The sequence below is a fragment of the Dermacentor silvarum genome, chromosome 3 (genome assembly GCF_013339745.2).
Source record: "Dermacentor silvarum isolate Dsil-2018 chromosome 3, BIME_Dsil_1.4, whole genome shotgun sequence".
In the NCBI taxonomy this organism is placed as follows: domain Eukaryota; kingdom Metazoa; phylum Arthropoda; class Arachnida; order Ixodida; family Ixodidae; genus Dermacentor; species Dermacentor silvarum.
Window position 1 is genome coordinate 100,356,878 of NC_051156.1, and position 26,968 is coordinate 100,383,845.

The 26,968-nt window shown below is 46.3% G+C and overlaps 1 protein-coding gene and 1 non-coding gene across 2 annotated transcripts in view; both read left to right on the forward strand.

Annotated features, from left to right (window-relative positions):
* The window catches only part of LOC119445616 (transmembrane protein 132E), a 65,024-nt gene extending 52,368 nt beyond the window's left edge, over positions 1-12,656 (forward strand). The window contains exons 13-14 of the mRNA XM_037709878.2: positions 1,640-1,966; positions 3,213-12,656. Coding sequence (XP_037565806.1) covers positions 1,640-1,966; positions 3,213-4,004 — 1,119 coding nt within the window. The 3' untranslated portion in view covers positions 4,005-12,656. The remainder of the gene's footprint in view (positions 1-1,639; positions 1,967-3,212) is intronic.
* Positions 12,657-16,612: 3,956 nt separating this feature from the next.
* Trnap-ggg (transfer RNA proline (anticodon GGG)) lies at positions 16,613-16,687 on the forward strand. Its single transcript has one exon. It is a non-coding gene; the product is annotated as a tRNA-Pro (tRNA).
* The last annotated feature ends 10,281 nt before the right edge of the window (positions 16,688-26,968 follow it).

Consider the following 26,968-nt stretch of genomic DNA (forward strand, 5'->3'; position numbering starts at 1 on the left):
GTGCGCGAGACGCGGTCGTCATCTCCCCTCGCACACTTTCACTCGCACATACAGCATACGGCGCGCGGTGATGGCGTTATCGCCCTTGGACTTTATACGGAACATCTATGAGCCAAAACCAATTTTAGGGCCGCAATGCGTCATAGACACCATCTTTAGATAGCAAATGCGGATCTCAAGGGTCATACTTTTGCTGGCAGAAACCGAAAATACGTAATAAGTGTCGCCCCCAGCACTTTGGGCAGCCAATGCCATCGTCAAGCTACCAAGCCAAGCGATATGAAAAGTCAAAATGGCCACTCGGGCCGCAACGTATGATGCGGAAACGGTTCCACAGTTGCGACGTAACATCGGGGTTACCAATGCATTGGGTTCTATGGGAGCTGTGCCGGGACCAGCTGAAAACGACGTAACAGTCGGGAAAACGCAGCACCCAGGAATGTAACAGTGGGGTTCTACTGTATATATATATCTACTTTTCTGACTACGATCAGCACGGGATACGAAGAGTTAAAATGTCAATAGAATGGGCATGCTCGATTATTCGAACAGCTTCATGACACTGCCACTGGCCTCATAAACTTGATCTAAGAGGACAACTGAAATTTCGGACACCTTACAGCATGCCGGTCAATAATTCGAACACCGCCTGCACGACTGCACAAGCAGAAAGAGCAATATCCTTGTTTTGAGGCGTCGTTGGCCATGTCACTGGAGCCTTCTGAAAACCGAAACTAGCGAAGCTTAGTTGATCCAGTAGTCGCCATCCACAACCAAACGACGGGACAAGCCACGCCAAGCAGCTAAATTGTTGAGGCTGCATTTGCGATTTGTCATGCAAGTTCCGCGCATCCATCATTTCTTTCTTGACATGTTGTATAGTAACAATCCTGGGTGGCTTCTTTGATTGTCATTACAAGTTTTTGTTGCTCAGAATCAAGTAGCTTCAAGTGGCACCAACTCCACCCTGAATGTCTGCACCAGCGAGGGCGACGAATGAGAGAGGGAAGTGGCGGACAGTGACTGTTACGAAAAAGCCCGCAATCATTCATCTGCCACAGCATGATCGACTTCTCTTTAAATTGCCAGGGTACAGAGATTCAGTGCGTGATGCATGACTGTATTTTTGCCTAGCTGTAGTGATAGCGTGACAATGGTTAAAATACGAACTCAGGGGGTTGCAGGGAACCGTATTTTATGTTACAAGCCAGCGCATCATTAGAGGCAAAAGAAAGTTTCTGGCAACCTTATGGTCATATGGTGTGTAAAGACTGAAAAAATCTAAACAGTGGTTCGTACTGGGATGACCTTAGACTGTTCCTGTCCATTCATTCTCATTTTTCTTAATTTTAGGTTTGACAAAGTAGCTTTTGATAACCGGAAGTCTATTTGCATTGTTGCACCTTTCCATGTTGGTTCTGCCGTCTCTGGTCTTTTGCTGTGGGAAAATTCTGGTGAAAATTCATGCACTAACTTGCCCAGCAACGTGTTTTATTGAGCTATTTGTGTTGCCTGAACGGTAGACTGACTGAATCTCAAGTCTGTTGTTTTATCTAACCAGCATTTTCACCCAGTCATCTGCTGTTTACCAGGGTTCCTCTGCACGGCATGATTTGTGCGTCTTTGCATTCTCCATCAGCTGAGCCTGGAACCGGGCGAAGCTTGTCAGCGGCGGCGCCGAGGTGCCCCTTTGGCCTGGGCACGTGCCAGGGTCAGTGCCCGGTTCAGCTCTGCCGGTGCCGGTGGAAGTCTGGATGCAGTGCCATACCAGGATGGTGCACGACACCTGGAGCCGTCGGTGCAGGCACACCTGAACCGGGCTGCTCTCTCAGCGGACGGATCACGTTCGCTCATGGCCTCACCGCTGGAGCTTGGCCTGTATGCCCTTCTCGGTGTGCTGGGACTGGCTGCTGCTGTCATGGTCACGGGCTGCACGGTGCTTGCAGTGAAGTACCAAAAGCATGCAGTGAGTGTGCCATCGTGTCGTCTTCTGTCTCAGCTGTCTGGCTTGTCATGCCTCAAGAAATTTTTTAGGAGTGTGTGCGGTCGTGCGGTAATTGATGGGTTACAGGCACTTTAACCCCACAAAGCCAAAACACCATTCCACATCAAGAAAAATTAGAACAGATTGTGCACCTTTGTTTCTCGTTATGAGGAATATGTACGAAAAAGAAAACATTTAACTGGTATTTCAGTTAAAGTTGGTTTAGTAATTAATTAGTTATTAGTAGTGATAGTAGTGGAAAAAGTAATTAGTAGTGATTGGTTTTCTGGGCGATCCACAATTGAAGCTTCCTACCATCATATCAAAAATGCTATGCTTTGCATAAAATTTCCCACTAAATACAAATTTTTGGATATCGAAACATGGCGTATCAAAAATTATACACTGGGTGTTATGGAGCCATACTAACTCGCTCACTTTCACACAATATTTGACCACTTTTGAGGCTAGTCACATTGTTTGCTTGCTTTCCTTTTTAGCTTAATTTCTGTTTCTGTCTTCATACGTAATCTGGAAGGGCTGCTGGTGAATCCAAAGCCCTTCTACAAAGAATTTAACTGTCCTTCACATATTGCTGGAATGTCATGCATTAGAGGCTCTCAGGAAAAACACTTTAGTTTACCATACTGTCAACAAGTCCCACTACATCCAGCAATGTTCTTAGGTGTTCAACTCACTCTTTGAAAATAAATCAGTCTTAGCTTTTATAAATGGCGTTGGTGCCATGTTATACACCCAAGGGATTCGTAGCATGTCCTTCAACTGGAGGGTGCTGCTACGTTAATACGCTTTTGCAGAGCACGTGCTTCGAGGCCCTTGTGTTGAAGGGTCCTGCTGAGGCATTAGTGCCACTGACACCCACATCTTTTTATATCATCCTCTCATTGCATATCTTTTATGATAATCGCACGTGTCACACCTCACAGTGTCATTCTCATAGTCTTAATGCATACATATTCTACGCACTTATGTTTTTAGGCCTCTATACAGCTGTGTGACATCTACCCTTCAAAATTCACAGCTCATGCTTCATTGTCAACTAATTAGCATTGCCTTGGTGCTCTTTGACCACACATGGCCCTTGCACCAATAACATGCAATAATCATCATTCTCCAAAGAATTATCTCGTTAGCAGCAAGCGCTGCTTTCTCATTGCCATCTTGTGGTTGACACCTTTGATCTGGTGTTTTTTTTTTTTCTCGGCAGGACGTGAACAGCACCACCGTCTCTGTGCAACCTGCTGCTGCTGCGGCTGCACCCCCCTCGCACCCTCGCCGCCCAGTGTCAAGTGCCCATGACTGGGTCTGGCTGGGGCGGGCCACGCTCGAACGCAGCTCCGTCAACACGCGCTGCTCCCAAGCGCTGGTGGCCCCCGAGGACCACTCCAAGAGCCCTCCCACCTCCCTGCCTTATCCCGCCACCACAGGCCGCATCACCACCGTCGACAACAACCCGCTGCAGAGCACTGGCGATGGCAATGCTGGTATCAAGAAGGCTGGACCCCAGCCCCGTATTCGCACCAACCCCATGCTTACGTTCACCCGACCGCCCCCGGTTCCTCCGCACCGAACCACGTCACGCAACAGTCCTGCCACCGACTCGCTGCAGAACGTGCCACTTCTTGGTCACGGTAATGGCAACAGCCACCACCAGAGGGCATTGTCTCCACACGTTCGAATTCAGTCACCCGGCTCAAAGTTGGCTTCTTCGGGATCGAAAACTACTTCACCCGACTCCAAAACAACATCTCCGGGATCTCGGACATCGCCAGACACAAAATCCACGTCACCGGGTGCATCCAAGACAACCTCACCCGAATCCAAATCTACGTCTCCCAGCAACAGGAGTGCTCTGCCACCCATCTGCAAGGTTGTGAAGGCACGGGCCAATGGAAAGGCAGTAGCAGGGAGCACCTTGGAGTGGGAGGACGTCACCAAGGGCATGAACTATGACCAGCTGGTTGAATACTTTGACTCGCTGAAGGAGTCGAGCGCCTAGAAGGCAGCGGCGGAAGTCTTAGTTGCCATTTGAGTGTGATGCGCACCAGCTGTATTTGATGCACAACCTTGCAAAAGCTGGCAAAGGTTGCCTCAAGGCAGTGCCCGCGTGAACTCTGAGCAGTGACTTACTTCTGCGTGCTTTGGAGACGGGTTGGTGTCCTTCTGTTCGCCGCCACGCCGCCACCAGCCTGTTGCATGGAGCTACAATCAACCATCCTTTGCCTCCCGTATGGTTCCTTTTCTGGCCGACTGTCAGTGCTTCTTATGCAGCCTGCTTGCAGCAGCAGGCTCACTAGTTTCTCAGATGTGGGGGAAGCTCTTGCAGGGCCTTTTTCGGTGGACTTGTCTGACGAGCACCTTTGTGACAGCTGCCTTGTTTGTGCCTGAGGGAAGGGAGGTGGGTCGCTGTGCGACAGGGTGTTGTCAGCTTCCCATTCTGAGCACATGCGGTCACAAATGGGTGAGTGAAGCCTGCAGTGCCCTTTGCATCGTCTTGCTCCTCGGTTCTGTGAGATGTTTACTTTTACGTGCCCCATTACATTGGTTTGCGCGAGATCGTTTTGCGGTACTATATGCTGCCTGTACGTTATGCTTGCTGTGTTTGAAAGTACTGCTGTTTTGCGGTGCCACTGTGTTAAAGGCGTTGTGACACTAATTATCGCAGCAGTGTGAGCCCCGCACTATTGTTCAAAGTGATTTTTTTCGCTGGTGGCCCTTTTTTTTTTATTCATTCATGTTGCTGTGTACTGACTATTGCCCCTGTTATAAGAGCAGCAGTATACAATGATTGAAGCATATACAAATGTAGTCAATTGCGGGAAATGTCGAAGTTTTGACGCGTGGGGAACTATGGAATGCTGGGCAGCATCTTTGTTGTGACCATATCCGACAGCTGTGGCATGTTATGCTTGACAGTTTTTATCATGGTTTAAAAGCATGTTATTATGCCAAAAAAATATGGAACTGACTATTGTTGTCATGCTTTTCAAACAAATACTAAAGCGCAGACTTCGTGTACGCTTGCTGGTTGTGTGCCAGCTTGTGTCTACATGCCTACATCCAGGCGTCAGATATGGGTGCATGTGCTGGCTCACATCGCCACACACCTAGAGATAGAGACCAATCAGAAGAGTTGGCTGTCTAATCACCGCCGCACTAAGGCGAATGGGACAGCTGTGACGTGGTGCAGACCAGCTTACACCTTCTTTAGCTGAAATTATGTAATGTGAGGAAGCGCTTTTCTATTCTTTATGCTAATTTTGAAACTAAAAAAAAAAAGAAAACGAATGTGTTTGGCAGGATTGAAGCATTTCGAATCTCTGTCATTTAAGCTCTATTCGAAACAAATTCCACCATGGCGTCAAGCCAGGAGCGAGTGTGCATCTTTTGTAGGTGCTAACCGCCATTCCTCATGAGCTGTCGCTGCTGCATGTGCTCGTAGACGTGAGCTGGCACGTGCTGGAAATCGTACATGCCATTAAGGCAATAGTCGGTATGCTTTCGTTGAGCAGATTTTTATCCAAACACAACGCTGCAACTGGGAAGAATGCGTTGCTGCTCATTCCAATTGTCATGTGTGGGCTTGCAAGAGGTTTCGTCTTTGGGCAATGTTCTTTTAGCCATGCCTGTACGCTTGGACGTTAACATTTTTGTTTGTTTTAGGGTATTTTGAAGGCCAGTGCATCTCATATTATGTGCCATATGTTAGTTTTATAGTTGTCTATAGTGTATACTAGATTATTTGCACCGTTTTTAAATATTTCACACTTATTTACATCTGCGCACCAAAGATCTCAGGAAGACATCTGCATTTGCACTTCCCACTGAGGCGTAAGCTGACAAAGAACATTGGGAAGTCCTTGGCATTGGGACAGGGCGGAAAGGGGGAGGAGTTTGAAAGGGTGGGGGTTCTGGGAGCAGTCACCTTCTCTCCAGTGGGGGCAAGGGGGGCCAACAGCACTCCCTAGGCTTCTGGGGCACAAGTTTGCCCTACAGTTTTCGATATCCCATAGAACTGCGAAACATAACTTGGAAGAGTTTCATATGCATTGGTGAACTTAACGGCGTCAAATTGCGAGCACAAAGTGTGCCTTGAATCGGGTTGAGCAGGTAGTGTACAGCTGCTGTTTTGGGAGGCTAGGCAGTTTTACAGATAGGTGGCATGAAATGAACATTAACCCTGCTAAGCCAGAACACCATTCTACATGAAGGAAAAATTAAAATAGCTTGTTCACCTTTATATCAGGCGATGGAGATTACATTTGTCCCCCAAAAGCAAGTGTCATTTTGGTTAACAACTAATTGGTGTTGTAAATAGTTAATAATTGGTTTTCTGAACTACCCACAACCAAAGCTCCACTCCAATATATCAAAAATGCTACCATGGGCTTTGCATTAAGTTTCTCATGCTTAAATCAGAGCTTTAAGGTATTTAACTTAGCATCAAAACATGATACTTTGCACTTTCTCTGGTTAAATGCTTAAGAACATGCCAAAGGGGGCTCACTGTGGAAATATTTGGCATCCGCTGACGTGAGACCCTTCGTGTGCCTGCAATCAGCAGGTATACTCATGAACAACTTTCTGGGGCAATGAAGGAAAACCTACGGAGGCAAAGCGTGCACAAGTAAGGGTGCTCCTAAAAAATGTCCTACATGTTCATCTGCATTAGCTTAAGCTAGGGAAGAGAAAACATAAAATGTCTTATTTACAACAGCGAAATAAGACAGCACTGACCGTTATATTGTACTTACTTTTCCGGCTTTTTTTCTTCCGCGTCGGGTGAAATACGAAATCGTCACATGTGGAAGCTACCCTAACTCGGTATCTGTTCGAAGAAACCAAGAGCGCTATCGAACGCTGCCGGAATAGTACATGGTGTAGTGACGCAAGTGCAGGAGCTCCATCCCTGTGGCTTTTCTCTTCATTGCCACAGAAAGGTGTCCACAAGTGTAGTTATCTTGGAAATCTAGGGGTGACTGCCACACCACCTCCCCCTACCTTCACCCCACTTCCCCAACTCCGTCCAATGCCGCTGTAGCAGCTGCTTCATCGTTGTTTTGCACATTTTGCAGATCACCGTTGCAGCTTTGTAGTCATTACAGTTTGAGAAGTCTTGAGGACATTGCATCTCAAGTTGTGCAATTTTTTATGGGGCTGCCCTACTTTCGTGAGTGGCATTTTTTTTTTTAACCATACGATTGCATCTGTACTTTCCGCCATCTTTTGAGAGGACTTTTTTGTTTACGGACCAAGGTTGTACTTTGAGAATTCCAAGAAGAACTTTCTTGCCGCGTACATGTCACTTTCACCAGGCGGCTGCATCCCGAAATGTTCAGTATTTGAAATAAGCCTGAACCAGATTGTACAATACAGATATATATTGCCGCTTGCGGTGCTTTTCGAACTGTATATACAATGTACCGAGTCAAGCCTCTTGGTTTTGCTCCGCTGGTTCCTCTGTCAGACAATGTCTGAGCTGCTGCTTTTGTAACTGAACATAGCGTGTAATGGTTGCAGAAATCTCATTCATAAAACACGGTTTGCCATTGCAAGTAAGCAAAAAACACATTGTTGCTCCGCTTTTGCGCATGCTCTAGCATGACTGCCAAGGCAGTAGCATGCATGCATGCTCTTGGTGTTTGCATGTTCAGCAGCAGTTTTGGCTTGAGTATTATTCGGGACGCAGCACCGTATGATCCCTCATACCAAGGGAAGGCAGTTATTACATCACACCTTATCCAAGGGATCTTTTGATTGCCTGTACAATAGTGAGATATTTGCTCTTTGAGTCTGTAACTGTTCTCGGGAACCATTGACGTGGGCTGCAGCAGTGACCAAGTAACACGAGCTCAAGATTCCGATATGGAAAAGTTGTCGACACCGATAAAGCTACCCGTGACTTCAGCATTGTTCAGTTTGTCACTTCGCTAGATGAAACTGTTATTTTTTATTCTCCTTGGTCAGTATAAAAACCTTACGTTAGCATCAGGCACTCGCTGCATTGTACTGCCATTTTTGCAATGTACACGAACCACTGAACAAATATTTTTTGATACAGTACTTTCGTTTTGACTCTGGCCTCGCATATCTGACACCCTCTTAGTTTATGTGAGCAGTATACTTGAAAGGCAATGAGCTCCAGAGATAGATGCAGTTACCACATTGGGAACTACAGATTTGAGACATGCGATATATTCCAAAGGAATGCCTGTGTCATAGTATCTCACTAAGTGTAAATAAAACCATCTAAGGCAGATTGAAGTCGGAAGAAAAGCTGTTACTGTTTGTGAGAAGGCTTTACTTATTATGCAGGGTCGAGAAGTCCTTTGAGTTCCTTCATTTTTAAAGGTTGCAAAAACTTTTCATTATTTCTGTGTCCAGCTTCGCGAGGATGATTGAGTTAAGTCGATCCTTGAGTTTTCTGAAAGACTAAGTACAAAGAATGGTAACTCAGCCACATGATGCCGCTGACAGACACGGGCCAGCACGTGACAGTGTAGGGCCGCTGTTTCATTATAACTTACTGGGAATGTGCATGTATATTTGTTTTTTCGTTTCTTACATACATGTTACAGGCTGCTCAGCAAAACTAACAACATGGTGAGCACCTAGTTTTTTCCAAAAGTTTTCTTGCTGTAATGTTGCACCTTTTCATCCGCTCACTTGAAATTTGCTCAGTCATTTCATTGTAAGTGGTTTGTCTAATTAGATTTTACATTATTTGTAGATAACAATGCTGAATGGTGGCGCATATCACAGATGATGTCCTTGAATCTATTTATTGACTCTTGTTTACCTTTCCATAGAGGCTTCAGGCTCTTTTCTCTTATATCATTTCAGGATAGGACACATAGCTGCAAAAACAGTGTTCATGTTGTACGAGTTCTATATCTCATCTACTTTGTGAGAAAGCAGCAGCTGCTAGATTTGCTTAGTGGACCTCCAGTTCAAATAGTTGCACAACACGTGTGCTTTTTTTTTTTTTTACATTTCTACATTTGTTTGACATGATAAACATCCCTAAAGAGCATGTTATACTGTAGCTTGCCTGCTATTTCTTGCTTGCTTAGCAAAAGCACAAAACCAATAGGTCTGTTGTATCATTCATTGTTTGGCTGTGAAGGCAAATTCTTGAGTATCACTCATCATTATTTAGCAGAGACATAAATTTCTCATAACTTATTAACATCATATTTGGCTGTAGTCAGGTTCTGTATAGGTTGGCATGGCTGTCACAGGAGTTGTTTATTAAGGAGCAATGTCTTTTTATCGGAGGGATGTCTGGGATAATATTATAGGTGCACCTACACGTTTACTTAAATATTATGTAGTGTGCAAGATGCTAAAATTTTATTTAGCATTCGTTCATGGTTTCCTTTTGCAGTGTTGTTATCACTTTTGCACATGATAAAGCACCCATTTTTGCATGGTGCATATTCTCACTGGCAGTGTTCATGTCCTCATCAAGCAAACATGAAGTGTCACATACATCCTTCCAGTTTGTTCACTGGTTTGTCAGCCTAATGAGGCCAAATACTGTAAATCTTTGTTATGAAGGTGGTTTCTCTTTAATTGGGTCACGGTGAACATTGCTAACTACAAGAGATAATTATCAAGATTCCGAGGGTCTGTCCGAGGTGGTTCTCATTTCCATTTGTTTTATTTGCATAAGGCAGATAGAGCTGCAGCTATCCCACATCTGAAGTACGGAAGCTCATTAGACCCTAATTCTCAGGGAAGCTAAGGACATCATGAGTGATGGACAGGAAAATTATATTTCTACTGGAATATAATTTTCAAACTAGAACAGATAGCCTTTCTGATGGCAGTGTGGACTTATATAAACAGTGTTTTTTTTTTTCTGGATAAACCATACAAGCTATTAGTGTATTCTTGAATAATGTGGACCAAAAAATTCAACCATGTTGCTAAATTTAAATATCAAATTAGTGGCAAATGCAATATCTCCTTTTGAAATTGTTAGAATAAATACGCAGTTCACTATATGTATACAAGTGGGGAACAGAGAACAGGGGTGACTCGAAGCCTCTTTTGAAGATGAGGCAGGAAGCAGCTACCCTGGGCATTTACTGTAAAAGCATGACGGATGGGTGTTCAAGCAACATTGAGATATTGTAATGACATGGAAAATGTTAAGCGCTATTTTTTGCGTAAAACAAGAGTTTAGTGGTGTGAAACACAATCTTGCGAGTTTTGCAAGACTCCTGAAAATGTACAGGATGTTGGCTAGCTTGTGAGAACCACTCAAGCTTTTTTTTTTTTTTTTTGCTACGGGGAGTTGTGGGGTTGGGCATTTAAACAATGCTAACCCATTGTCACTGATAAGCATCTAACCAAACCTAACAAAATTCAACTGCATAGCCTTTTTTTACTGGTGCACCTTTCCTATTCCACTCTACATTTAATGAAATTGTGCATTCAAGGAAGTCTCCTCGTTACAAAAACTTCAACATAACAGTTTATTGCAAGGTAAGGGGAAAAAAATTATTTGTGGTGTTGCTCGGCTGTTTTACTAAGCCAAGTGGATTGGTAACTCATTGTAAACCACAAGCTGACATTTTCAGAATGCACCATTTTTAAAAAAATGTCACTGATATTCTTTCTTTCTTCATGCTCTTCAACTGCCCGAATGAATGTTGTCCATATTTTATTTAACTAAGCAGTCTGTGTTGTTTGCTTGGTTAAGTACATAATTAGAGGCACTTCTCACACAAAGATAGACCAACACTGCTATCTTTGTCATTGCTTAACATGTCCATTTCCTTAGGGCTCAAAGTGTGCCATACTAATTAAAGGGCACTGATTGTCTTATGGCAGTGCAGGTTTAATATCTGCTGGTGAACCAGTGAAAGTCATTTCTTTTTCATGCTTAAAGAAAATGTGCATTTACTCAGTTACATTGAATATTGTAACTAAACTGAATTTCCTTTCATGTAAATGACAAAGTGTTAATTGAAGAACACTGAGTGTGTTTCATAGGTTTCCGTACACTTTTTGCCAAGTTTAGAGCCTGTGAAACTGGGCACGTAGCAGGTTATCGAGAACATGTTTTATATGATGGCAGGTGATGCAAGATGGAAATTGAGCAGGCTTAATTGGGAAAGGACGCAGGGCCACAGGCAATGCTTTGTATGGAAACACAATACTTGAAATGCATTGCTTAGCTCTCTCACTCGGAGCACACAGTAACTCGATCTTGTTCTTTTATATGGGCAGTGTGATTGTTCTGTGCCTGTAAATGTTACCTCAAACTCTCTGATAGCAGCAAGTGTTTGCCTAGAAAGTGAGAATGACAAGTGGCTTTTGTCATGTTTTGCATGTCATTATCTGTGCAGTGGATGTGCTGGACAGTGTGCACTGGCTTATGTGCCACAGTTGTAAATGCCTTTGATGCTTGCGTTGTGTTCGGAATGTGACTGAGTAGCAGTTGTACTGGTGTCACACGGACACTTCAAACTGATAGTCTTTCGACTCAACGGCAAATTGGGTGCTGCTACACGGGCAGATTTGACGGTCATCGAGTCACGAGTCCATTTTATTGACAGAGTTTCATAGAACTCTTTTGAAATCTCGAAGGACATCGAGTGGCAGCCGTGCGCCCTCTCGTAGCAGTGTTTTCGAACCAACACGAAAAAGAAATGTCTACCGCCAAAATGTACTCTAAAGAGCTGTCAGCAACAATTATCAGCATCGAGTTTAAAATAGTTTATATATGAGCCACTGGTGCTGTACATTATCAATAGTTTTTTTTTCTTGTTATTTGTGTGGCTTTGGTATGGTAATCATTGTGGCACTTGTTTGAAACGTGAAACAAGTGAAGCACTCAATGACCGTTAAAAAAACTGCCACGCAGCAACCCAACTCCTTAGAGTTCAACAGAGTTGGGCAGTTTCAAAGGCCCTCGACTCAAGGGCCTTTGAAACGTGCCCGTGTGACTCGAGTATTACTCGTGACAACAAGATGCACCGTGCATTGTAACCATACATGCCTATACATCGCTACACCTACACAAATGACAGACACACGCACTGTATTTCTTCATATGGCTGCTGTTTTCAGTGATGTCCGCTTGAACATTCGTGCATGCAATCCGCACCTAAACCTGCAGATGTGGATAACTTTGCAGGCAGCCTTGAAGGAAAGGAAAAATGTTTCAAATTTATCCTTTTACTTTTTTACTTTCAACATTCTTCATCTACACAAATGCTCCTCTGCATGAAGTCTTTCCCATTTCAGCCACATTTCATACGCCAGCACTTGTGCGCTGCATCTAACGCGGTTGCCTTCCTCGCCCTCTTCCACCCCCTTCTTCCGGTTTCAGTCAAATGGTGACATTAATTTATTTTACGTGTTTGTACAGTCTTTGCATAATACAAAAAATGTGTACATATATATGCACTACTTACAAGTATTGTTTGTGTGACTATGCCGATGGTACACGTACACTATACTTGACAGCTGCGGCAGCAAGCAACTGCATGCAGTGCATATAGACGACGACCTTGATGCTGTATAGGTAGGAAGAGCTCTCGTGTAGGCACCTCTAGTCACGAGGGGGAAACTTTAATGTCCTTAGTGTTTCTTTTGTACTTGTTTTGAGCAAGCCAATAAACGTGAAACCCCTTGATGGCTTGATGTGTACACTTTCTTGTACACCCAACCACAAAATATTACGGATCACGAAACCTGAGAGAAAGCTGGAAATATCCTTAGCCTCGCAACACAGCCTGGTATTTGCATTTCAGGCCTCGACTAGAATATGCAAACAACATTGTTGTATACAGTTTTACTGGCTACTGCTACAGGCTGCTCGGGAATTGAATGTTTTCTGAGATCGAGTGGTCTGTAAACTTTTGTGCTTGGGTGTACCTGCACATTTGCTAGCTACCGTGCTAGTTTGTCTATGCACGTGGTGGCCTTTGACTTCAATTTCTTGTGTACAGGGCTTAAATAAATGATAAATCTGGCTGAGCCGCAGCAGCATAGCACATGGCACTAGTGTTGGCATGCTATTGCACTATACAGTATAGTCTGGCTGAGAGGCTGTGTGTCTTAAACACGAGAACGTTAATTGGTGCAACTGTGTTGACCAGAGCAATGGCGCACCGTTCCTGTCGTTCTGTTTTGTCAATGTTGCACCAGTCACAGTAACTGTATCAAACCAACTAGTCCAAAAGTCCGCACTCCTACCATGATGGAATGCTTGGATGCAATACTCGTGACAACATAGTGCAAGCGCGCTACCAAACAGTGTCAGCCTTATAGAATTACATACAATTGAAAAAAGTCTGCACATTTGTACTTAATCGGTGCATACACCGTCGGCACGACCAACGTCCATGTCTCTAAAATGATCAGTATTGGCGGCCATGCGGTTGTTCCGTGGCCGGCCTTTCCGAACGCAAAGCTACTCATACCGGCACACCCACATGATCCAGTATGGACATGCCCATGCCGTGGCGCCGCAAAGCATCTACAAAAATAAATTCGAAGCAAAAGCCTTTTGATCTAGCTATGACCCACTAAATTAAGCGGGCTGCTTCAGATTTCCAGACGTCTCAATTCCATGGTATTTTCAACTTCAAGGCCGCATAACCATGTCACGTAGTGCAAATGTTTGGCTACTACGAACTGTTTCTCAGCGATCAACAACCAAAATGTCTTGCAAAGAATCTATGAGCGATCCGTCTACTTATAGTGACCCAGGGGCTGGTGGCCTGTTCCGCTGTTTGTTTATCCCTCTCTCCTGTCACTCCAACTTGGATCACTGGGTAGTCCATGGTTTGATGGGTATGGAAACCCATCGGGCTGTATGTGCTGTACTAACTGGTTTCGAAACCAACTGTCGGACCAAAGTTGGTTACTGGTTATGTGCCGCTCTTCAATAACAAAATAACAAAAAAAAGAATCCTTTAAAACTTATCCGGTGTTAGGTGGAAGCGAACCCGCATCATGCACATTTAGACAATCCTTTCTGAGCGTATATTAAGACACGCGTCACACGCGGGCTTCGCGGCAGCGCTGCTAGATGGCGCAACATGTCCAGAGGATTGGAGAAGCCCCACTGCAGTACACGCCTCATACGCAACGCGTTTCGTAGGTTGCAGTATATGGTGTCGCTACAGTGCTTAAATGTTAATCGTATTAACGTCGATAGTATTCCTGAGATGGCTTCTGCAGGAATTTTTTTTTTCAATTAGGGGTGTGCAAATATTTTAAATTTTATTGCGATAGAAATTATATGGACACTCCAAGCGCATTTCTGCCGTCGCCGTGACGTTCGCTATAAAGTCCAAGGACGATAATACCGTCGCCGCGAGCCCTATATATGCTGCACCTGCGAGTGAAAGCGCGCGAGGAGAGCCAACAAGAGATGGAAGCTGAAAGGAAACGCACCGTCTTCCGTTGCGCGATAAGGCGTCGGGGAATGGGACGGGGGGAGGGGGCCGGCGTTGTACTTCCGTAGCAACTGGGTATATCGCGACCGCGAGCATGGGGAACCGTAAAGTCCCTATATAGAAAAAGTACCGCCATCTACTCCTTCCTCCGCCGTCTCCTCTCCTGAAATGCTTGGTTTTTTCTTTACTTTTCGCTTGCGAAAGCAAGTCGACGGTGGCGTGCCTAGAAAGCCCACGTTGAAGGCCGGGCGTGCGCCGCCGCCAGCGACTGCGCAAAGTGACGTTCAACATGGCTCTGAGGCGGAAAACAAAATATAAAGAACTGAAAGCGCGCGCTATCGTCGACCAATCGGAGATATAGGAGAGAGAGAAGCGGCGTTGATCAAAGGATGGCGGTACTTTTCTTATATATAGGGACTTTAGGGAACCGACCATCGCGGCTCTATCTGGCGCGCGCAAGGAGGGAGGCGGGAAGGCAGCCTGGGAGGGAGGGGGGTGGCGCTTACTCGGGCACCAACTTCGTACTTTTCACGGTCGCCCGCGCGCCTTACCTTGAAGGCGATCTGCAGGCAGCTCGTACCATTGTGCGTGCGGTGCTCTCGTCGCTCAGTTTGTGTTGAAGCGATACACAGCACGAAGGTCACTTCGCTCGCTGCTGCTGCCGCGCTTCCTGACACCAGCGTTTTGACAGCGAGTGTCCGCGGTCATCGACTGCGATGTGTTCATGTTTGCCTGTGCGCACTGACACCATGCTTGGTCTTGTCTATCTGGGGTTTTACGTGCCAAAACCAGTTCTGATTATTAGGCACGCCGTAGTGGAGGGCTCCGGATTAATTTTGACCACCTGGGGTTCTTTAACGTGCACTACAACGCAAACACACGGGCGTTTTTGCATTTCGCCTCCATCGAAATGCGGCCGCCGCGGCCGGGATTTGATCCCGCGATCTCGTGCTCAGCAGCTCAACGCCTTAGCTGACTAAGCCACCGCGGCGGGTGACACCATGCTTGTTAATTTAGTTACTAAACGAATAGTTCCAAGTTTGTACGGCCGATAAAACTAATATCCTTACTTTGTCCACTAATTTGCTGTCGCAATCGATGCTCCGCCTTTCGGGCAAAAGGGCAGCATTTTTTAATACGAATCGAATAGTCCCCTGCTATTTGATGTGAGAATTCACTATTTGAACTTGTCGAATATTCGTTTCTTACAAATACCTAAGGTACAAAAACTAGATCCGATGGAGACAGAAGGATGGATGTGACGGCTGTTCCGAATGATTCTGCTGCAGGGTAGCTGTGGCCCTTGAGCAGGGACACCAAGCAGTTCCTGCACGAGCGCACGGGCAAATATCTTATTCTGCTCTTTAATCTAGAATAATTCAGTAAAAAGGACTCACTTTTAGGTTAGGCAACCTATATAGGGTTGCTGTACTTTACATACGAATTTGTTCCGGAATTTAGCCAGTCTCGCCATGGGGCCGTATTCTGAAACATTCCACTTCGGCGATAGTTCGCCTTTCGCCTTCAGGCGCGTACTGATTGGCTGTTCCATCAAAATTGGATGAACTGATTGGCTCGTCAAGCCCGACGTCATTCAATTTTGCTCAACCACCAGCCAATTAACGCGCACCTGAAGGCGAAAGGCGAACTGTCGCCGAAGTCGAACGTTTCAGAATACGGCCCATGTTTGCATTCATTGAAAACAATGTGCGCTGCTGTATAGTATAGCACGCTCTCTTTTTCTCAAATAATAGAAAACTGTTGTTTATGGGTTACAAGCTTCTCAGTTGTCCGGGCGTAGGAAACATGCATGGGAGGTATAACACGTAAGGCTATAGTTTATTTACATTTTATCATTTTTTAGAGCACAGCTCTTAGGTGCCCGTTCCTACGGCGCGCGTCGACGTCGGTGTCCCTCGTAACCGAGCGAACGAGCACAGCGAAAGATGAAAGCGAACGCGGAGCGCAGCGGGGGATGAAAGACGGCGATGTGAAGGGAGCGCGCGAGGAGGTAAGCGGAGGAGGAGGGTATGGCGAAAGCGTGCAAAGAAAAGCGTAGTGCCGCGCAAGACGGGCGAATAGCGCGCGTCTTCACCTAGCGGTTTTCCGCTGAACTATTACGTCAAACACTTGCGTTTGCTTCGAGTTGTTGACAAATTCGACTTCGCTCTGCCATATGCTGGCCGCCTGGTTAGCTCAGGTGGTAGAGCGGCTGCCCTGGGAAGGCGGTGATCCCGGGTTCGAGTCCCGGACCAGGACGAATTTCTCTTCAACTGCGAGGCTTTTCTTTCGAGGAACCCGTATGGGGTTTCCTTTGCAGCAATTGCTACGATTGGGTGGATGTCTCATTTCCCCTTTAATTACTTCTCTTCACCTATAGCTGCTTTCCGCTGAACTATTACGTCTAAGTGAAAGAAATGGCAAAAATAAAATAAAGATGAGAAGGACTGGGCAAGAAAACGGTGCGCAATGAGATACAATGGCGGTAACCCAGTACATATAAACAGCGTATTAAACAGTTTTTTTTTATGCAGTACAATGTATTTAGGGTTGTTCGTTTTCGGGTTTTATAGATATATATTTTATGAGCTCCTTAACGCTGACACGTTAAAGCTAGGGGTCTGCTTCAAGCTGGTAATCGAGGGGATATTAGGGTTTTCTAGCAGATACTGCGAAGTTCGGCGTTTGTTTGGAAAATAATAATAATGACAGTAAAGAGCATTGATAACTTCTTGGAAATAAAACATTTTATTCATGAAAAGCTAGGAAATAAAACATATTTTATTCATGAAAAGCTGGTCATCGATTTTTTACAGATCCTTATTGTTAACATACATTATCATCTGCATGCGCAACATGTCGGTTTCCATCCGAGACCTGTCCGCGATCTTTGAACGTATCTCAGCTGAGAGAAAGTTCTCTCGTCATCACAGCTTCCATTAGCTAGGCACAACAATGTCAGTGCAGCATTTGTCAGCCTGGGGTTGCGGTAAAGTAAGGCGCCAGTACGCAACGAGTTCGACAGCTGCGTTGGGGCTTGCTTCCAGCAAGGACTGCAGTTAAACGCCTAGCAGGATCAGCCCTGCGACTGCGATTTTCGTCGCATGCGACGGAAATCGCACTTCCGGTGCGACGAAAATCGCACCGTGTGAAACGGCCTTATTGTCGCTTTTCTTCCGCCGGCCTCCGTAGAATGTCACGGCGAGTTACTAGCTCATAGTTAGGCGCGCTCGTTGGGCGGTTGGTTGAGAGCCGTGTGGCGTCCCACACTGCTGCACGCAGCTTGTGAAATGAAGCCAACAGGATCTAACGGATCTAACTTCGTTGTCCCGAGGCAGGCTAGTTGCGCGTGTGCACCGCAAACTACGTGCAGCGTTAATATATATATATATATATATATATATATATAGTGTGTGTGTGTGTGTGTGTGTGTGTGTGTGTGTGTGTGTGTGTGTGTGTGTGTGTGTGTGTGTGTGTGTGTGTGTGTGTGTGTGTGTGTGTGTGTGTGTGTGTGTGTGTGTGTGTGTGTGAAAAGAAAGTTGGTATGTAATTCGGGGAGAAATCGGGTTTAACCCGATTCTCCTGAAACATGTTCGGGGTGTAAAAATTGGGTAAAAACGGGTTGTGCCCGAAAACGGAACAACTCATAGTATATCGCGCTTCGAGACGACAACCTCAGAAGCAGCGCACTCTTCAACGAAAAACGAAGACCAAATATTAATCTCGCATGCCACCTAGCAAGTGCGCCCTTTAATATTCGTCCCCGCCCTACGTGCGTTATCCCTGTTTTTACAAACGAGACTATAGCCAGTAAAAGCATTGAACGATTATTGCGTCATGAAATATATAGAGTGTTATTTTCCTTCTCGCTCGTAAAAACACTAAAAGCGAAACTCTTCGTGATAGTAAAATTTTGCCAAGTACCTATTTTCATCGCTGTTTATATATCTGTAGGCACCGACGCCTGACGCTGCTGCGCCAACACGCTCGTTAACGCTCGCACGTCCTGCTGCGTTCTAGTTAACGATCCGCGACATGCTAGGCCCCGGCCATTCCGTATGCAAACGCGCAAATGACACGCGCTGCGCAGCACGAATTAGCGCAGCGCGCTCGTGGCCTTCATCAACGCTCATTGCTTAGCCTACTGTAAACTGCACGAGATTAATCGACCGGTTGGCCCATGTATGGGCGTGGGACATAGGAAAAGTAGGGGGGACAGGGTAGGAGTGGGTTCAATTCACCGTGGTATGACGCTGCTTGCATAAGAGGCGAAACACAACGAGTCGTTTTTAGCATACCACGCACGCTCCTTTTTTAACAAAGTCATCGAGTTTTCGTACAAAACGGTAATCGTCATCATTTCTCGTTTCCTTTCATCAACGCTGCGCTCCCGGCTTTTCTTACACATACCGGCTCCCAGGAATTTCCTCTCGGGAACGCCATGCCCGTCAGAAGCGTCAACTATACATGGAGCGCATTTACAGCGTGGTTTCAGCGTATTTTCAGCGCCGATCGAGTCACCCTGATACAGTGTGCCTGTATGGTATTATCAACAGTATTCAATGTAATACGGGCAAGCCTCGTTATTGTTAAGTCGCCTAATATGGAACACTCGAACTATGGGCAATTTTCACGGCCACTAAACTTTTCCAAAAGTGGCTTCGGCCGGTTCGGGATACATGATCTTCCCCGTAAAGGGCACAAGAAGTCAAGACATAAAAGAAAGAAAAATTACACTCGCACGCAGTGAGTGCTTCTCTTTTTTTTTTTTTTTTTGTTTGGTGCGTGTGTCTCAACTTTTTGTTCGCTGTATGCGTGGAAGATTTTCCTATGCTTGTCCAATTTACACCTCGTTCATATGAAAACTCGCTCTTTGGACAATGGAAGACGCAGAAGCTTACATGCCCAGAGAAGCCCAAGCATATGTGTCTCGCTAATATGGACAGCGCCGGTGTCTGGTCATAGCTGAGTACTATTGTGAGGGCGAGGCTGGGGCGAGATGCTTGAGGCTGGGCATGAGGCAGTAACGTCGACGCAGGTCGACGTCTTTATTAATGTTGGCAAGGCATACCGAACAATACAAGGGCTAACGCGCGCCAGCGCGACTCAACACAACAGTCCTCCATGGCAGCAGGGCAGGCACTCACTCAGCTCTGCTCTCCAAGCTAAAGGCGGGAAAGCAGGGGAGAATGCCAGACAGGTGTTGCCATCTGTCGGGCGACTGGCGAAGTGGACGTGGGAGTCTCGGAGGCACCTCACATCCGGCCCCACTTTTATGATCAAAGTCCTCTTTGATTACAATTGTGAAGTAAGGCTGGGCAAAGGGGAGAAAAGGCTAGACATGGTCAACAGGCAATGTATGGCAATACTAGGCATGAATAGGCGAGGCAGGAAAACAGAGGCATATGACAGGCAAAATAGCAACACATGAGGCAAGGCAATAAATGTTTTACATGGATTAAAGTTAAAATTGCGATGACAAACTCTAAAGGCAAAGACAAACTCTAAAGAAATTGCAACAGACACAAGCACAGCACTTTCAAAAGTCCACTTCATAGTCCTGAAGATGGGTGGGCAGTCTGCGCTGTCTGACTGGGCGCTGAGCGTTCAGCGGCAAAGCACATGCAGTTTCTGAGCTAAGTAACGCCAGGCGAGAAGTCTTCAAACGTGGACGCAAACACGAGGATGTCGTCCAAGTAGACTCTGATGTCCAACCTTATAGGAGGTTGACGGTCTTGCAGGACAAGCTGCATGGCACGTTGAAATGTTGAAGGAGCATTTTTGAGTCCAAAGGGCATACGTGTCCACATGTATGTCCCACTGTGTGTGATGAAGGCTGTCTTGACATAATTTGCAGGACACAGGCTGACTTGCCAGTAGGCAGATTTCAGGTCCAGACATGCAAAATATGATGCTCCAGCGGCGTCTTGCATAATATCATCAGCATGGACCAAAGGTTGTACAAATGTGCGATGATGATCCGAAAGGGCCGTAGCCAGAGCTGCTTGTTGTATCTCTGATAGGTCCTTTGCGACAAAAGCGGGAGGAAGGTCAGGATGAATGGTTATGGCTACTGTACCTTCTTGAGCAACAGTGGCTTGTTCTGGCAGGCTTTTGCACAAAGGCTTCCAAATGGGCTCCATTCCTGGGAGAGGTGCTTCTTGGAGACCGCCTGAACATGGCACTTCAGTACATTGAGCTAGGAAAGACTGCCGAAGAATTACTGCGCATGAGGCATGTGGATACAGCTTCTGGTGTGCATGGATGACTGTACCAGAGGCCAGATGGTGGATTTCAGCTGGATTTGGAGCCTCGAACACAAGTCTTGTATTGCTGGCACGAAACCAATCTTCACCCAGTATAACTGGCAAGACATTATTGCTGATCACAGCGGCTTCCACTAGAGCTGTTATGGGGCCCACTGTAATCTTCAGGCAGACTGTGCCTTCGGGATGCACACTTGATCCACCAACAACCGTTAGGGGCTCGCGTGTCCAGGGCGTGTCCTGTCGACTGCGCCAAATGTGAGGGCGAGGCTGGGGCGAGATGCTTGAGGCTGGGCATGAGGCAGTAACGTCGACGCAGGTCGACGTCTTTATTAATGTTGGCAAGGCATACCGAACAATACAAGGGCTAACGCGCGCCAGCGCGACTCAACACAACAGTCCTCCATGGCGGCAGGGCAGACACTCACTCAGCTCTGCTCTCCAAGCTAAAGGCGGGAAAGCAGGGGAGAATGCCAGACAGGTGTTGCCATCTGTCGGGCGACTGGCGAAGTGGACGTGGGAGTCTCGGAGGCACCTCACACTATAGCCGCGGGATCGATTCCCGGCCGCAGCGGCCGAATTTCCATAGAGGCGAAATGCAAAAAAAAAAAAAAAACGATATTGTGCTTACATTTAGTTGGACATACCAAAGAAGAACTCTCTCGACCTTCGCCCGGAAAGGTACTTGTGCAAGTAAGTAGATAAAGGAACTAAGGGTTTGCTGCTCCTTGAAAACAAAAGAAAGAAGAAAAAAAAGTCTTGGCGCGTTGTGACACAGAAACATAAGTTTCAGCGGCGTCACCGCTGTGACACCTGTTTTGACCGCTTTTAGAACCAGAAGTGACAGTGACAGAAGCAGAAGTGAAAATGCCATTGGGTATTTCGCATATATATCAGACGATGAAAAATGGTATGAAGGCACACATGTAAAGCATTTGATCAATTTGGCATTGTGCAAGGAAGTACAAGGGAGGGCATGCACCAGCAGTTGCGGCCCGAACGCAAAATTACGTTCCTGGATTAGTTAATATGTAAACGATATAGCAGAACGGTGTCTTCCGTCCATGTACCTGTAACCGGTGCGGGGATAACGCTATTATTCTCAGACGTGGCGTGAACCGTAGTGCACTTGCGCTATAGGTAGTTTTAGAACTAGCGTCCCTAAGCCAGTTTGCGCATCCAAACACCTTTGTACGTCTTGTGCGTTCTTTTGTACTCTCTTCGCGTTCTTTGTACGCCCGGAGGTTTGACTTAGTGTGCGCAAATTCTGAAATACCTTAATGCCAAGCGCGTACCGTACCACGACAGGAAATCCTTTTCGCTGTCTCTCTAATGAGTACCACCAAGCAGCAGGGGCACGCTCTGCTCAGTGCAATAAATTTTGCGTTGGGTACAGAGATTTTACAGGCGGCAAAACGTTGTTCTTATGAGCTCACACATTAAATTTAAAGGGCTGTGAAACATTTTTTGAACATAGTAAGAAAACGTTGCCGATCTGTCGAAGAGGCTGCTGTGAGCATGTGGACCAAATATTACTGCACTGCATGTAGCGGGGAATTTACAGGCTCATGTCAAACCGAGCAAAAAAATCGCGTGCTCTCGCTTCCGCAATGTCGTCATGCAGCGTCATCGCAAGCAGCTGGACCCACCAACAGCGAGTGGCTGATTACGTGATCGCGAGAGCGTTCTCAGTAACACGTTACTGCTAACGTTGAGTGAATTAAGGTAAATATATATATATATATATATATATATATATATATATATATATATATATATATATATACACGGAAAAGAAAGGAGAATCTTTTGATCTTTGAACTGCCGTACTGCGTGTGTCCTCGGAGATTGCTGCGTAGGGTAGTGTACCGTGGCCGCCACTGGGTGCCGCGACGAGCCCTTTCGCCGCAAAGCCCCTTTATTTCGCCGCTGGGACACTGAACTTTTGGGAGGGACATTAACCACTCGGCTTCTCCCCTGTGTAGCTTCCAGCGCGCTAGCGGAGACGAAAAGCGAAAGTCGCGTATTTGTGCGATAACTCCACTCATACTTGTCTGATTCGAAAAAATTGCTTGTGGCATGAGATTCGTGAGACGACGCCGTTTAATAGCGAGACCATTCTATGATTAGTTAGAAAAGTGTTTCACGGCCCCTGTAAGAGTCAAACTCACAAATCGATACTTATCTCCAACATTGAAAAAAAAAATCCCGCGTCATCCCACTGCTGTGAAGGTGGATTACCAGCGAAGCAGTTTAGCACGCGACAAAGAGGTGACACAGAATTTAGATTAAAGGAGGAAACTAGGCACGCGCGACGGGACCGCTATCCCGGGAGAGCGGAAGGAAACTGGACACGCAAGCGCTTGGAACGAAGACAACGAGAGGGCGGTGCGAGCGTACACATGGCCGACGCGGGTCGCACAGCGGCAAATCTTTGAGAAAAACCCTTACCTACCAGAGAGTCTACTGATCTTGAAAATGGTGCTTAATGATAACTAATCTGCTGAAAATGCATATCCAAGTGATGAGACGTATAAGCTATTGCTAGAATGAAGCGATTTTGCATACGCAGATTTGTTGACGGACACGAAAAATGCCCGGAACCCTAGCCATAAACACCTTCGCTGTAAAGAAAATTAATAAAATATGTTCCTGCGGACTATATATAGTAGCGCAAAGGCAATATCTTTCTTGAAGGACAAGAAATCGTAAGATCAGGGTTTCTCCTTCCCATGGCCTATCTTCAATAAAGCTTTCTACTTAATTGGGATTCTTGCGACCCGACTTTTGGTGTTTTTGTTGATACGAATGATTTCAACACGCCCAGGGTGCTTTAAATGCGACTATTTTACTATTTTAAAGCGAAGCTTTCTCTGCCTTCGATCGCATGGTTTCGCCTGGGTTGGTCGATCGGTTACCGATCGGTTCTCGGCGAGTAGATTCAATCTCACTCTTAAAAAATAGAATGGAAGCTCGTCCGGCGGAGGGATTCGAAACCCGCCTCCACAGCAGCCCGATGCTCTAGCCACTGGACCACGAACGCACGTACAGGGTGTTTCAGCTAAGCCGGACCAAATTTTAAAAAAATTCACCTGTGAGTTACGAGAATGCAACCAACTTAGTATTGTTCGCTGTCCTCCTGAGCAACTCAAAGTATTTTTTTATTGCTATAGCAATTATATGGACACTTCAACCGGATTTCTGCCGTCGCCGTCGCCGTGAGGTTCCGTATAGATAAAATCTTCGCCGCGCGCCGTATGCCCGAGCGGAAGCATGCGGGGACGCGCGCTATCACGGAGAGCGAACGCACTCAATCTCCCACGCTCAAGCAAGGAAGCGGGAAGCGAGCGCCGGAGGGAGCAGGGGGGGGGGGGGGCACTTTACTCTGCCAACAACCGCGCTCGTCGCTCGCCCGCACCGTCTCTTATCTCCACATGGCTCTGACCTTTATGCGCTGTGCATTCGCCGCTCAGTTTCTGTTGAAGCGATAGACCGCACGTACCTTCGCCCGCTGCAGCGCATTGGCTTGCTGCCAGCGTTTTGACAGTTGTTGTCTGCAGTCATTCAGTGTGATCTATTCATGCTTGTTTGTGCGCGCTCACACCACGCTTGTTCATTCAGTTAGTAATAGTCGGGCCACATTTTCCAACGCACGCTACACATGTAATGCTGCCCGGATCGGCAGTGCAGCGCTACAGGTGTGTCCCTTCGCACGCGCTGCCCACGGGAAGCGCTTCTCATCAACACCACCGTTTCACACGCGTCTTCTCGTGGTCATCGAGTCTCTCTTCATGTCGGTCTACTTACGCCGCAGCACACCTGCTTACTTAATCAGGTCAAGTTTACTACAATTCATATTGCTTACCAAAGCCGCTCACCTTACTTCGTATGGCATTGCTGTGTTGCTATCGCATTCATTGCTTCGCCCTTAGGGCGAAACTGTGACATTTTTTACTATGAGCTTAGGTAGGTTATCAACAATAATTAATCAACCAACTCTTAAAGGATTGGTGTAAACGCAAAATCTTCAACGTAGCAGTAGTAGAGCCTATTGAGAAATAGCCAAATGATTATTTCCCGTGATGCACAGCTGCTGTGGTTCTAATTTTTCCGAGCTGCAAGGAAAGCGTGCGAGATTTCAAAAAAAGTGCCACGTCACTGCGCGCTAGCGCGCAGCCACATTAGGACGCTCAAACACACTGTCAACAAAGGATCGGCGCTGTATCGCAGAGATAGATAGGCCGCAAGGGAAAAATGATAGGCGATGGCCGCACCAGTAATCTCCGATATATTGCCATCCACCGCCAAGACATCGTCGCCCTTCAACCTGCCTGTCCACAGCAAGCAAAAATAAATAAATAATTAATTAAATCATGCGGTTTTACGTGGCAAAACCACGATCTGATTATGAGCACGCCGTAGGGGGGGGAAGACTCCGCGATAATTTGGTCCACCTGGGGTTCTCTATAACGTGCACCTAAATCTAAGTACACGGGTGTGTTCGCACCCATCGAAATGCGGCCGCCGTAGCCGGGATTCGATCCCGCGACCTCGTGCTTATCAGCCCAACACCATAGCAGTGTTCTACACGTTCTTCCAAAACAGGAACGAAAGCTCGTTCCTGATTCCTTCACAATCTTGAAACAAGTTCCCGTTACAAGTTCCTTTAATGAGAAAGGAATGCGTTCCAGTTACACTTCGAACATTCGAACGCGTCGTTACATTAACGTTACATTTGATTTTTTTAAATTAAAATATAGGGTCGAATAATCCTAAATAGAAAAAATGAACAATTTAAAAGTCACATTGAACTATGTATATTATACGAATTTAAACATCGCCGGCAGTAGATTATCTGGAGATAAAAAGATTCCAAACAAGCACTCTTAGACGAATTTTATCAGGTAGCACTGCATGGACATACTCCACCTATTTGTCTAACTGCAGCTTTGGTGCTCGTCTATGACAAGTGCAACACATATGGCACTTCCCACTTCGGTCTTCAAATGCGCAGTCAGGATACTGCGGTTCAGATGCGCAAATAGAAGGTTACTTACATGCACTAATATAATTAAATTTCTTGCACAAGAAACCGCACCCAAAGAAAAAAAATGCATAGGCGTTTAATGAATGCTGATTCAATATTGCAGTATGAGGGGGAAAATGTCCGGAATACATATTCGCAACTTTACTAGTAAAGTTCCTTGTTTGAACTCAGCAAGAGTTGCATCTCGATGTTGGTGTCCGGCTGCGATCCTGACGCCATCGTTCCTCGCGGCAGGCCGGTATGCCGCCACGGAGGAAAGAAACTATAGGAGGGAGCGTCACGTAACATTTTTGCAGCCTTGTCATAAAAATATATAACAGAGAACTCACAAAAATGCACCATATTCACGTGACAGGCAAGCGGTAGTTCTTCACGCCTTAAGGTGGTCGCCCAACCGCCCTGCATTATATGTGCTGCGTACGTGCGTGCGTCTGTTCAATGCCGTGGAACGTTTACAGAAGTAACGCCGTTCCCTCTGCCGTTCCTTCGCAAACATAACGAGTTACCGTTACAGTTCCACCGACCCTTAACGGAACGGTGGCGTTCCTCTGTTCATCCCAAAAGGAACTTGTTCCGCACAACACTGTACCATAGAAACTAAGCAACGACGGTGGGTAACAACAGAAGCACTAACAGAACTTCGAGAATTCTCATACGTTATTTATCACAGATGTCATAGCTTGAACCGACAAGATAACTCTGCAAAAGTGTCAGTCAAGAGCATTGTATTCGATCCATCTCCATTGCTCAAGGCCTGTTCGTGCATGCCTTCGGTCTGCATGCAGCATATCATTCGTTCGTGGCATGTTTGAGGTAACGTCGCTGCGCGTAAGCACGTACTCACGTGGTTCTCGACGCACGGATTCTCGACGCAGTATGCCATGAAACTAATCAAGAATCAGATCGTGGACGGCCGTTCCAGAGACGTCAAGGCACTGCTCGGTCTGGACCTCGAGAAGGCTTTCGACAACGTGCTTCACACCTTCAATGTCAAGACTATTTCGGACCTGGTTCTCGGTTCCAGACTCCACAGCTATGTCAGCTCTTTTCTAACGGACAGAAAGGCCAAGCTTCGCATCGGAGACTTCCGGTCCGAAGATGTGCCCCTCGGAGGACGGGGCACTCCTCAGGGTGCCGTAATCTCCCCCACACTGTTTAGCGTCTGTATGGTTGGTCTTTCCGAGAGGTTGGCACGCGTCGAGGACGTCAAACACACCATCTATGCCGA